This window comes from Brassica napus, chromosome A7 (assembly GCF_020379485.1).
Source record: "Brassica napus cultivar Da-Ae chromosome A7, Da-Ae, whole genome shotgun sequence".
NCBI lineage: Eukaryota > Viridiplantae > Streptophyta > Magnoliopsida > Brassicales > Brassicaceae > Brassica > Brassica napus.
In genome coordinates, this window is record NC_063440.1 from 6831406 (window position 1) to 6844916 (window position 13511).

At 41.7% G+C, this 13511-nt stretch overlaps 1 protein-coding gene across 1 annotated transcript; it reads left to right on the forward strand.

Annotated features, from left to right (window-relative positions):
- Positions 1–6920: 6920 nt before the first annotated feature.
- On the forward strand, positions 6921–8076 carry LOC106345859. Its single transcript, XM_013785063.3, has 3 exons — positions 6921–7265; positions 7356–7425; positions 7807–8076. The coding sequence occupies exons 1-3, from the start codon at positions 7097–7099 to the stop codon at positions 7949–7951; spliced, it is 384 nt and encodes a 127-aa protein (XP_013640517.2). The 5' UTR covers positions 6921–7096; the 3' UTR covers positions 7952–8076.
- Positions 8077–13511: the final 5435 nt, after the last annotated feature.

A 13511-nucleotide genomic window follows, 5' to 3' on the forward strand; every position in this document is an offset into this window, starting at 1 on the left:
GCTTATCCCCTCTCAGATCGTTGGCAGTCTAGTTCTGCTTTCTTTTGACTGTAACAGATTCAGAGATTACATTTGCCCTTGGATACACTTGTATGGGAGTCGTCCTCGGAGGGACTTCCCGACAATTTGTCAACAGGAGGGTCCTCCGAAGGTGTACCATAGGCACTTTGACGGCGAAAGAGGCGAAAGAAGCAATCCTACGGTGCCACAAATTCGCAAGCTGATCCTAAGTTAAAAGTATGTATGTGCGTAGTTCAAGTTTTCGACAGATTCACCCTTCCAAGGGCGGGTTCCTTCCGAGAAGGGTATGGCGCTCTGGCTCTCTTCACACATTGTTGGAGGGAGAGCAATAGAGCCGCCGACTTGATTACATCTTACTAGCCAGAGGAAAAGAAAGTGATCTCAATTAAAATTTCCAATCGGGTCTTGCCATCAACATACAAAAGGTTTAGATTCCTGTTTCTATTCCTTCCTATTAAACGCCCTTTCCCTTCTCGTCGACGGAAGTGAGTGTTCCTAAGGCGGGAATTCCAGCTCCGCCCAATTCTCGAAGTCATGTTAGGAGAGGTAACGTACTTTTTTTCTTACTCTATCATAGGCTTTGATGACTCAAGGTTCATATTAGGGAAAGGAGAGTGAGGGGTTCCTCCGCTCGACTAAAAGCTATATGATCTTTGCTTGCGGCAGCTTGAATGTGGGCTAATTGGATGTCCTCGTATGAGGGATAAGCAAATTGAGCTCTATTAGTGCCGGACCTTGAGTCGAATTGATCGTGTCATGTGGAGTGGTCTCTCCGAATGTTGAGCAAGTGCAGCTCTTCCCCTTCGTTCCTTTGCTGACCAACTCTGCTGCTATCAGAGGTTTCTGGTACGGAAGCTAAAAATTGCTAAATCAACTGCTCCTCCAGAATGACTGGTAATACGTTCTCGGAGTTGCGTCTGCTCTATCATATCTGCATTCAGAATGTGAGAGCTTATATATCCTATGAATTTCATTTCGCATCGGAAACGATTCGTAGCAGGTTTTTTCGGACGTTTTCTAGGATCAGAAGGAAGGCCAGAAGTCGTTTCGATATACGATTTTAGCTTTCTCTACGAGCCTACAAGCTTCACTTTGGTTTAGCTTTTTTTGAATCCCTCTCTTTTCTTCATGGATAATCATTCCGGTCCTGGGAGAGGTGCTTTAGCAACTCGACTGAAAGAAGAAGAGAGACGAAGTCGGCACAAGAAGTAGGTGGAGTAAGCCTCACCCCAAACCGACACTCTTTTACTTCATTACCTTTCTTCCTTTTCGTGGTAATAGTGGGCTCGATGGAATTGAGGGCCCCTTCATTAATGATTAGGCAGAGAATAATTTCATTTGAGTTTGGTGCTAAGATACAAAGGTAAATGAGTTGTTTAATAGGTTTTATGACAGTGAAAGAAAATGAAGGGCATTCGTTCCGACAACTCCGGACCAGATTAACCCCTTTAAATTAGCCGATCTTACAAAATCGATCGGGCGAACTGGTCGGTTTTGAAGCCGAGCCTTTCCAGCAATGGGGCTTAGGGACCGATATGATGATTGGTTTAGGTAGGCGCTCGTTCTCAAGAATTTGATCTTTTGGGCCATGGCGGCCAGTGCTCCTAAGATCATAGAAGCAATGCTGCAGAAAAAGAAGATTTGTTGCAATGTAGCTCTATAGTTGTCCCTGTCCGGGCTAAGCGGAGTTTAGCTCCGGCCGTTAATAAGAGCTTCCCTGCTAAGCAAAGATGCACGGTTCCAGTCTTCTTTCCCTCCCCGTGAAGTTTGAACTAGCTGGAGAGTCAGGATCTCATACACAAGAGCAAAAGAGCCTTTTTCTTCCTAAGGATCTATTCATTTTTCCATTAACAGTCGAACCAACAAAACTTTTTTTGAATCGAGATTTTTGTGGTGTTCAGTCTACCGCTCCGTGGGTACAAGATCGAAAAGAATGCATTAAATGGATGCATTGAGATTCTGGCATATCGCGCGTAACAAATCCTTATTAAGTAATGGGTTTTTAAGGGGGCCTGCTTACGGGCCAGGCCTCTCTCTGACCTGATGTTAGGGTCCGAAGGGAACAAAACCTCTATCTGTCCGTCAGGCGTGTCCCTGTCTCCAACAAGTGTGTGATCCACCGATCACTCGGACAGCCCTGCGCTACACTTCGGGGATACGCTTACCGGGAAGTCCTACGTTCTCTCTGACCATACCATTCCTAGAAAATTGATTTGACAATTATTCGAACTCAAATTATATACCTCGAGAAGTGCTCCTCCAATCTTTTCTTTTTGAATGCCTAGTGGACATAGGTATGCGGAGAGAATTGAGTTGGTCATTGCTTCGGGGCATCTAAGCGCATACATAATTAATGGAATACTGTAAGTATTCGCATTCCCCGATAAAATTATCTTCTCAGTGTCAGTATAAAGGATTTTTCCCTCGTGGGCTTCTTCTCATTCTTCTTTGGCACCTGCGGTAGAGATCGGAGGATCCTTACGGATCGTGGATTCAGAGTGGCGCTCGCTTTATTGCACTTTTTGAGGCTGTTTTAACCTCGTCAATAAAAAAAAACCATTGTTGACTTTTTCGTGGTGTTGTTGACGTTGTTGAAAGCTAATTTCGAAGTAGGCCTTGCTCTTCTCCGCTGGGTTCAGTGGTTTCGAAAGCATTCCGCCACTTTTTGACGACTTTCACTTTCAACCCTCCGTTTGATCTCCCAGAAGCGGAAGCTGAAGCCTGGAATCATAAATATGAGGGATCCAGAAGGGTGGGCAGGGCGTTAGCAAGGTTTTTTATCCCCTCTTCCAAACTGGTTTTCCTCGGCATCTCCCGAACAATCTCAGTACGGTGAATTGAAGTTCGCCTTAGGTGTAATAGGTCGAGAGTGGAGTTACAGGAACAGCCGTCTGATGGAAAAAAACTGAGCTTTCTACAAAAAACCTATAACAACAGCTAATAGCAGTAAGGACAAGAAGGGGGACGGAGCAAAGACATCTCTTGCCACTTTCTTACTCGTAAAGGCAAAGAAAAAAGGGATGAAGAAGAATTTAATACAATCGAAGCACTCATTGCTGACGTTTACCGTGAGATCCTAATTGCCATGGTTCCGCTGCAGAGCTTCTCACTAACAAAATCAATCGTAAATAAGTTATTAGGAATATGACAGAACGAAAGAAAACTTCTAAAGAGTGGTGTGATGCTGTGGATAGAGACAAGTCTCCTCTCACCAAAGATCTCATGCCTGTGGACATTTACATGAGCAACACTTTGCGTATGACTCATATTTGCCTAAACTTACGGAGTTACGGTATGCCACATTACATTACTTAAATTTTGTTTTGGTGTTCATTGACATTACTTGGATTTGATTATTTGGATTTGCCATCGTTCACTCATGTTTTAAAGAAGTTTTTTCATTAAAACTCCTTAATGTAATCAAATATGGTTTGTATGCAAAATACATAGATTACTACACCATTACATAAGCTTCAGCTGATCAACTTATTCTAACCTATTTATATTAAAACACTGAACTAAAATTACTCATGTTATGTACTCATGTTGTTTCTTGAAAACAAAGCTACAACGGTTTTAATCAGTTTTGTTTTAATGTTCTGTCTCTTATGTAAAACATTGATTCCATATACTAATATGCATTATATTTATGTTGGTGTTTGGTATGCAATGTTCACGTGAACTGACATGCAGGTTGCAAGTCGTTTCTATGATAAAGGAGGAGAGTGATATGAGCATATGAAGGACACTTTCATTCTGATCTATATTAACATGTTACATTGAGTTTCTATGATAATCACACAATAACTAGGTTACTAGTATATACTTGTGTTTTTACATAGATCTCTTTCTTTCTATGTTTCTATGTTACATTGAGTTTCTATGTGCGCTTTCGATATGATTCTCAATCCTTTGGCTGAGCATCATTGTGTTCAACTGATTCATAGGACATGTTGTGTTCTCATCTCTATTGGTCTCTTTTTCTTGCAGGTGCTCTGCTCAGGATAGAGATGGCGGGACGGGAAAGGCGGGTCGGTACATCCCAATTGCCATCAGTAGCGCATGTGTTGATGAAGATCGGAGTCCCGCGGACCTGTACCGCCAAGGCTTGTACAAGTCGCGGGTCGGGATTGGGCAGCTCTTCTAGGAACCGCATCCCGCGCAGACCTGTACCGCGAAGACCCGCATTGACCGTGTACTGCGGCGAGGCGAGACAAGGCGGGTCGGTACAACCCAATTGCCATCTCTATATAATATAATATATACAAAACCTGATATAATGTCATTTTTTCCTGAAAATGACTTGACAAATCACCGAATAAGATATACAATTTTCTCGGTTCTTATATACTTTACAAAACCTGATATAATGTCATTTTCTTTCAATTTTTTTACAATGGAATGTAGCCCATATCGCAGAGATCATTTTGGTATTTGTTTTTAGGACTATTTGCAAAAATGACCTAACACTCAAAGTCAAACTCAAAAGTAACCTATGTTTTTTTGGATTTTTTTTTTATCTTAATTACCCCATAAGTTAATATTATTCTTGAAAATGCCTTTAATTTTTTTTTTTTCAAAAATGGTCTTTTTACTCTCATCATCTTTAAGTATTTACAAGATTACAATTGCCATCAATACACAAAACCACCATGAACAACCAATTTAAAGCTCTTAATGCACCTCAAATCGATTTACACTCCTTCTTTCTCAATTCTTATGAACTAAAAATATCTCTTTCACTTTCTCTCCATATTCATCCAAAAAAACTCAAAATTTTGATTCTAAATTTTTTATGGTTCATAGAGCCATTAAAACTTACGATTCTTGGTGGGTTACTTTTGTTTGAGAGATTCTGGGTGTTTGGAGAAGACTTATGTGTGCTAAACAAGTTATCTCACTAGTTGAAACTATGAAATGAGTTTTTGTTTCCAGATATGTTCGCCCAAACGACTTCCGGGTAAGTCTTCTGGCTGTAGACGACTTAACTAGAAGTCTTATGGTTAGTGCAGATGTTAGTTTTGCAATTGAATTTTAAATTTGTTTTAAGAGACGGCTTCCATGGAATTCGTCAATCTTTGTTTGTTAAAAAAAAAATCTCGAAACGACTTTCGTGTAATTCGTTTAGGTAAACGGGTTAGTTTTTCATTTGACCGGATTGTGTCAGAAATTTGACTTTTCTTGGACGACTTAGGGGGCGACTGGTTTTCCCGCTACCACCCGCAAACGCAGCTTTTGCGGTTAGTAGCGGTTGTCGGCGGTTTGCAACAATCACTCAAATCGCTCTAAACCGCTTCAAACCGCTCTGAATCTCATAAATTCAAAAGCTGGCTCCAGCTAACGTTTGCGGTTGCGGGCGGTTGCGGGAGGGTAAAAAAAATTTCTTTTTTTTAAACAATATATATGCAAAAGTAAAAATATTTAATAAAAAATTTAAAATTGAAACTATGCAAATATTAAAATATATCTATTATATTTTAATTAATATTATAAAATTTTATAATAAAAACAATTTTAATAAATTTTCAAAAATTAAAATTATAACTTTCTAAATATAAATTTTATATTTATTATAATTTTATGATTTTTGATATTTTTATATATATTTATATTGTTAATTTATTATTTGACTGTGACCGTATTTGGTAGTTAAACCAGTCATAAGTCACCCGCAAACGCACCAATTTTTAACCGCAGTACCAGTCGTACAAATCTCTTAAAACCGCTAGAAACCGCAACCGTCCGCATCCATAAACTCCCGCAACCGCAACCGCTGCGTTTGAACCAGTCAGGCCCTTACACATAAGTCGTCTAGTAGAAAATTTTAAAAATCAATATTTTGTTATACCTAGACGATTTCCATATAAGTCGTTTCAGGTTAGATTTGCCATTGAAATATAAAACTTAAAATTTTAATTCTTTCTAGATGACTTACACGGAAGTCATCTGTCTGACGACTGTGTAAGTCTTCTAGGAAAAGTCAATTTTCTGACACAATCAGGTCAAATGCAAAACTAACCCGTTTACCGTATACGACTTACATGAAAGTTCTCTCGATATTTTTTTTTAACAAACAAAGATGGACGACTTCCATGTAAGTCGTCTAGGTTAAAAATCAATTGTAAAACTAACCTAAATTGACGACTTCCTAGAAGTCTACCAGACGACTTCTGTGGATGTCGTCTGCGTTAATGTTTAATAAACTTTCATTTTCTCTAAAACGATAAATATTTTTTAATATTTTCTATTAATTCATGCATATTAGTCAATACGGGGACTACTGAATGAAATTTATAACTTAACTGGTGGTATTTATGAGGTTACCAACATTCATATTTAGTAAAGTTTCTACGTTAGTTTTTGTAAATTTGTTAAGTAAGTTTAAGATATGTTTTTTAACTTTCAAAAGTCTTAAGTAACTTCCGAGAATACTTTTAGTGAAAGTGTTATATGTTTGAACTTATGTAAGATTTGATATTTTGTGAATTTGACTAAGTTTAGATTAGTTAACCCTACAGTTATAAATATTTTTTACCTTTAAAAATGAAGGTAAAAGTATTTAAAGTAAACATGAAAAATGAAAAATAGTATTATGAATGTGGTATTTTTCGCAAATTCTTAAATAAAATAATGAAATAAATTAAACAAATATATATATCTCAAGAAATATAAAATTAAATTCTCAGTCAAAAATATATTAATCTCCTTCTCAAGTTTTTTTAATTCATTTAGAAAAATATGTACTTATACTTTATTCATAATTCATGTTTATTTTGATGGACCTTTTAATCTAATGGATTTTATTGATAAATGTGGATCATTTATTTATAGAAATAAATCAGAAATAAGATTTTATTTTTGACCTTTTTAAATACCGAATTTGCATATCCTCTCAAGAATGTAGCGTCTTGCAAAAAATCTGTCATCTGAGCATAAATAAGAGATAAGATTTATGTATCTGAATGTTTACCAAATGTCATCCAGTGGAACCACAAATGCCACGTATTTCCAACTAATATAACAAAAAATTGGAAACCATTTGATATAGTGAATATTAACAAACAAAAACCTATTGATGTTAGAAATGGCAGCCAAACTCCACATCCCTTCTTCCTTTAGCCACAAGGCCAATGATTCGACAACTTCATCATCTTCCTCATATTCATCGTTGCTTGCTCTGCCTCAATTCCTCTGTACACCGTGTTCATCAGGCTTTACACAGTTCAAGCTTCACGCCAAATTAGGTACTTTATATCTCTTTCAAATCAGGATTTTCCTATCTAGTTTTTTTTTTATTAAGAGAAAGACTTTCTTTATACCTGATCCTGCTTAAGGTGGAGGAGATGGAGAAGTGAAACCTAAAGAAAAGAAGAAGTTCATAACCAAAGAAGAAGAACCAGAACAGTTAGTTTTTACTTACCTATCATATCCACCTCTCAATTTCCTATCACAAAATGGCCAAATTGTGCAAAACGTTATATCTAGAAACAAGAAAAGTGTAACTTAATTAAAAAAACTGGCGAATTGTTGACTCTTTTGTTGTTTATTATCTGACGAATCAAATTTCCAAATAAAATTTTATTTTTGTAACCACACAACTAAAATCTAATTCCCATGGTTAGTGGGAAAGAGTTTACTTGTGACTCATACACATTCGTAGTTTTACCGAGCTAAACGGTTTGTAGTGGTGCTGTCTAACCACTGCTCGTGTCCTTATCCGAATCGGAACTCCTTACCATGTTATGTGATTTATTCTTACTTGCCCATTATTCCATTAATACGTAGGTATTGGCAAAGCGCTGGCGAAAGAGAAGGGGAGAATCCGATGAAGACTCCTCTCCCTTACATAATTATTTTTGGTATGTCAACTCCATTCGTCATCTTAGCCATTGCTTTTGCCAATGGTTGGATCAAAGTTCCTATTCGCTGAGCATTTCATTTTTACTTCTTCTTCCCTTGTTTAAGTCTCTAAACATGAAATGAAACATAGACATCTTCTTCGGCTGTAAAAGAAAACAAAGTATGCGTTTATATTGTATGGTTCTCTCATTCATCTTTCGTTTTTGCAAATTTTTGAGTTCTTTATAATCAAAAACTTCGGATCATCTTTAGATGTTTTGCAAGAAAAAAAAGTTTCGAAACTCTGCTTTGTAGGCTATAAACTCGAACCTAAAAGTGGCAAAAAATAATCAAGGAAAAATTGAGAAGCTTCAAAAAGATAAGGTTACCAGTGTTGCAAAAGATGATTATTCATCATGGTAAGAGATGTCCCACTCTCATCAAATATGTGTGATTATCACTATACAAATGTCTCCACCATATCTTTCGTTGGTAAATATCTAAGTCCATGACAGACTTTAGTAGATTATAAATATCCTTTCTCTCTCATTGTTGTAAGATTGTAAGATAAGAAACAAGATAAATAATAACATCATTTTTGTCTATTCTCTTTCTCTCCCTTCGTTACTTTTCTTCACAAAAGATAGAAATAAATATATTATTAATATATACTTATCTAAACAAAAGAGATCCAGTCTCATTCTTTTGTTTTATTATATAACACGTTATCAGCACAAAGCTCTGGCCAACTGAGGTTTATCAATCCGAAAGTTCATTAAACCAGTCGAGGTAATGTTTAAATTTATATACTTAATTTATTTAAATTTTACTATTGTTTCGGAGTGAGAGGCTAGGCCTTCTTCGTTTATTTTTCGGGATGATAAGTGTTACCTTTCCCGACTGATCGTTATGGTAGACTAGGTCTTCACGATCAGAGAAACACGTGGTAGGCTTTGCCTCCGTGAATTGAAAAAAAAAAGTTACGTGAAAGGCTTTGCCTCCGTAAATAAAAAGAAAATGTCAAAAATAGTATACTAAGTCTCCTCGGACCTTGAAATAAGTAAAAGTCAAAATGGTAGACCATGTCTCCTCGGACTTTGAAAAATGATCAATATGGTAGTCTATGACTCCTCGGATCATGTGGTAGGCTGAGCCTCCTGATTTTATTAATGCTATTTAAATTTCTACAATTTGATTTATGCATTTATTTTATGCTTTTAATTTTTGCATTTATAGCCCTGGCTATTACGAAAAATAATTATAAAACTTGGACAGTGGGTGCAAAGATGCACCTGAGAGAAAATGAGCTTTGAGAAATCATCGATAAGTTGAAAACTATATCGGATGAGAAAAAGAAAAGCCATCATAATTTACACCACTTCAATGATGTGTTGGGGTCAAAATCGGTCACGACGGAATCAATGTCTGAAAGTCCGTAAAAATCAGCATAACCGTTTTTACGAAAAGTAATCTTCGTAAAGAAATCTTTACGAAGAGCCTTGCAGTAAAATATCGTCCAAATCTCAATCGAACCACTAAATACCGATTGTCCGAAGGCAACGGACATGTATCCAAATCGGCCGCGGACAAGCTCGAGTATGGAAATCAGACCGCGGACAAGCCAAGCTCGATCGATACGCGGCAACCAAGCATGCACACAGCTCGGTCGCTACGTAGCGACCGAGCTCGAGCCAAGCTCGGTCGCTACGTAGCGACCGAGCATCCGTCTCGCTCGGTCGCTACGTAGCGACCGAGCGATCGTCCCGCTCGGTCGCTACGTAGCGACCGAGCTCAAGCCAAAGCTCGGTCGCTACGTAGCGACCGAGCGATCGTCCCGCTCGGTCGCTACGTAGCGACCGAGCTCGAGCCAAAGCTCGGTCGCTACGTAGCGACCGAGCGATCGTCCCGCTCGGTCGTTACGTAGCGACCGAGCTCGAGCCAAAGCTCGGTCGCTACGTAGCGACCGAGCGATCGTCCCGCTCGGTCGCTACGTAGCGACCGAGCTCGAGCCAAACCTCGGTCGCTACGTAGCGACCGAGCTCAGCCAAGCTCGGTCGCTACGTAGCGACCGAGCGATCATCCCGCTCGGTCGCTACGTAGCGACCGAGCTCGAGCCAAAGCTCGGTCGCTACGTAGCGACCGAGCGATCGTCCCGCTCGGTCGCTACGTAGCGACCGAGCTCGAGCCAAAGCTCGGTCGCTACGTAGCGACCGAGCGATCGTCCCGCTCGGTCGCTACGTAGCGACCGAGCTCGAGCCAAAGCTCGGTCGCTACGTAGCGACCGAGCGATCGTCCCGCTCGGTCGCTACGTAGCGACCGAGCTCAGCCAAGCTCGGTCGCTACGTAGCGACCGAGCGCTCGTCCCGCTCGGTCGCTACGAAGCGACCGGGCTCGAGCCAAAGTTCGGTCGCTGTGTAGCGATTGAACCTTTCCGAACGTCAATACGACACCAGTTCTTGCATTCTCGTCAAAACCTTCGAATGCTATCTCCCGAAGACCGTAGCAAGCTCAGTCCATGTTTCCCGCCATTCTAATTCATCGATCAAACTTCGCGGATTAGAAACCGCGGAAAACTCGTAGTAAACGTGTCGAGTCGGAAGACGGCCCAAAGGGACCTAAAACACGACTCGAGGCCCATCCTACGATTTTCCTAATCAAAAGCCCGTAAACCACAGCCTGGTTTACGCTTGGTCTACAAGGAAGGATAAATGTCAAGTTTCCGCGGATAAATACGGAAGTTTTGAAGATAATTGTGAAGATCGGGAAAAATGGAATATCTCCATTTTTATGCTATGACGGCTTAAGGGCAGAAGAGTAAAAGCGTAAACCGACCTTGGAGCTAGTATATAAGGAGTCCTAGGCGAGGAGCAAGGGGGAGAACTTTTTAGATTCGGAATTCTCTGCACTTAGAAACTTTAGGCTTATTCTCGACAAGTTCGGTTTCTATGACTGGCACTCAATTACTAGACGAACTCGCCCAGGCAGTTCGATCTCTTGTCCAGCTCTATCAATTGAACTACGTTCGGCTTGATCCTCGAAAGGGGTACGTAGGCAGCCTTTAACAAGGTTCAGTCCGAAATCAATCTAAGCCTTTTAGATATCTTTTTCGTCCTTTGTTATCGAGCTGCGACTCAACTAGGATTAGGGTTTTATGTTGCTAGAACTAGGTAACTCGCTGACGGCCCCTGCGGCCAAAGCCTTTGTATTCTCTTGTAATGATCGCAACGCTCTTACGCGGACTCGAAATAAGATCTACTGTTTTCTCTAAACTCGTTTGTTATCTTTTCATGATTTCCGCATATATTCGATCACTTGTCGTTGGCTCTCGCAGAGATCCGGGACCTCTGGGAAATTAGGGTTTTCCTAGTTTCCTTATTTAAACGGAAATCGACAGTGCGAATTTCGGTTCCCACAGTTTGGCGCTAGAAGGAGGGGGGGTTACGGATTACTCTTACTCATGGCCACAAAACGCTTGATCGAAACGATGTTTGGATATATGAAAGACAAACTCGCAGCACTGACTGCTCCTATGGCCAACGCTTACGCAAACGCCGTAGTTTTCAACAAAATCGAAAACTTAGTCGCGACCTTCCGCCACAGGAAGAGCACTAAAACAAGCTCGCGATTTCTCCCTGTAAACAAGAAGGGAAACGATAAATCTTATCAAAACCCCGTAAACAAATCTCGATGCATAAGGGTTTTACCAAAACACGTTTTCCGAAAACATTTCGGAAGGATAAAACTTGTTCTCCCAAAAAAACCGCTGAAAAACCCCTACGTTAATCGCGGAAAAAGGAAACACAACAAAACGATTACACAGCTCGGTCGCTACGTAGCGACCGAGCACGCACACTGCTCGGTCGCTACGTAGCGACCGAGCACGCACACGCTGCTCGGTCGCTACGTAGCGACCGAGCACACACGCTGCTCGGTCGCTACGTAGCGACCGAGCACGCACGCTGCTCGGTCGCTACGTAGCGACCGAGCACACACGCTGCTCGGTCGCTACGTAGCGACCGAGCACTCACACGGCTCGGTCGCTACGTAGCGACCGAGCACGCACGCTGCTCGGTCGCTACGTAGCGACCGAGCACACACGCTGCTCGGTCGCTACGTAGCGACCGAGCACGAACACGCCGCTCGGTCGCTACGTAGCGACCGAGCACGTACACTGCTCGGTCGCTACGTAGCGACCGAGCACGCACACTGCTCGATCGCTACGTAGCGACCGAGCACGCACACTGCTCGGTCGCTACGTAGCGACCGAGCACGCACACGCTGCTCGGTCGCTACGTAGCGATCGAGCACACACACTGCTCGGTCGCTACGTAGTGACCGAGCTCAAGCCAACTCTCCACTCGCTACATAGCGACCTGTAAGGCCTCAGAAAGGTCCTCCTTTGGGTTCTCTTTTGAATCCTCGTCGAAACGCTTTTCGTTTCGTCTCAATCGGAGTTTCCGTTGAGATTTTACGACGAACACAAGTGGGAATCTTCTCGGCTTGCTTCCACTCGCTACGTAGCGACCTGTCAGACTGTCAGTCGCTACGTAGCGACCTGTAAGGCCTCAGAAAGGTCCTTCTTTGGGTTCTCTTTTGAATCCTCGTCGAAACGCTTTTCGTTTCGTCTCAATCGGAGTTTCCGTTGAGATTTTACGACGAACACAAGTGGGATTCTTCTCGGCTTGCTTCCACTCGCTACGTAGCGACCTGTCAGACTGTCAGTCGCTACGTAGCGACCTGTAAGGCCTCAGAAAGGTCCTTCTTTGGGTTCTCTTTTGAATCCTCGTCGAAACGCTTTTCGTTTCGTCTCAATCGGAGTTTCCGTTGAGATTTTACGACGAAAACAAGTGGGACTCGTCTCGGCTTGCTTCCACTCGCTACGTAGCGACCTGTCAGACTGTCAGTCGCTACGTAGCGACCTGTAAGGCCTCAGAAAGGTCCTTCTTTGGGTTCTCTTTTGAATCCTCGTCGAAACGCTTTTCGTTTCGTCTCAATCGGAGTTTCCGTTGAGATTTTACGACGAAAACAAGTGGGACTCGTCTCGGCTTGCTTCCACTCGCTACGTAGCGACCTGTCAGACTGTCAGTCGCTACGTAGCGACCTGTAAGGCCTCAGAAAGGTCCTCCTTTGGGTTGTCTTTTGAATCCTCGTCGAAACGCTTTTCGTTTCGTCTCAATCGGAGTTTCCGTTGAGATTTTACGACGAAAACAAGTAGGACGCTTCTTGGCTTGCTTCCATTCGCTACGTAGCGACCTGTCAGACTGTCAGTCGCTACGTAGCGACCTGTAAGTCCTCAAAGGGTTCTTCCTTTGCGTTCTCCTTTGAATCCTCTTCAAAATGCTTTTCGTTTCGTTTCAATCGGAGTTTCCGTTGAGATTTTACGACGAAAACAAGTGGGACTCGTCTCGGCTCCCTTCCACTCGCTATAGCGACCGAGATGACATCCTCACTCGCTATAGCAACCTGTCAGGCCTCAAAGGGGTCCTCCTTTGCGTTCTCCTTTGAATTCTCATCGAAACGCTTTTGGTTTCGTCTCAATCGGAGTTTCCGTTGAGATTTTACGACAAAAACAAGTAAACCTCATCCTAAACTCCTTGGCTTGTTTCTGCTCACCCTACCTCCATCTTTGCGTTCACTTTCGAATCTCGATC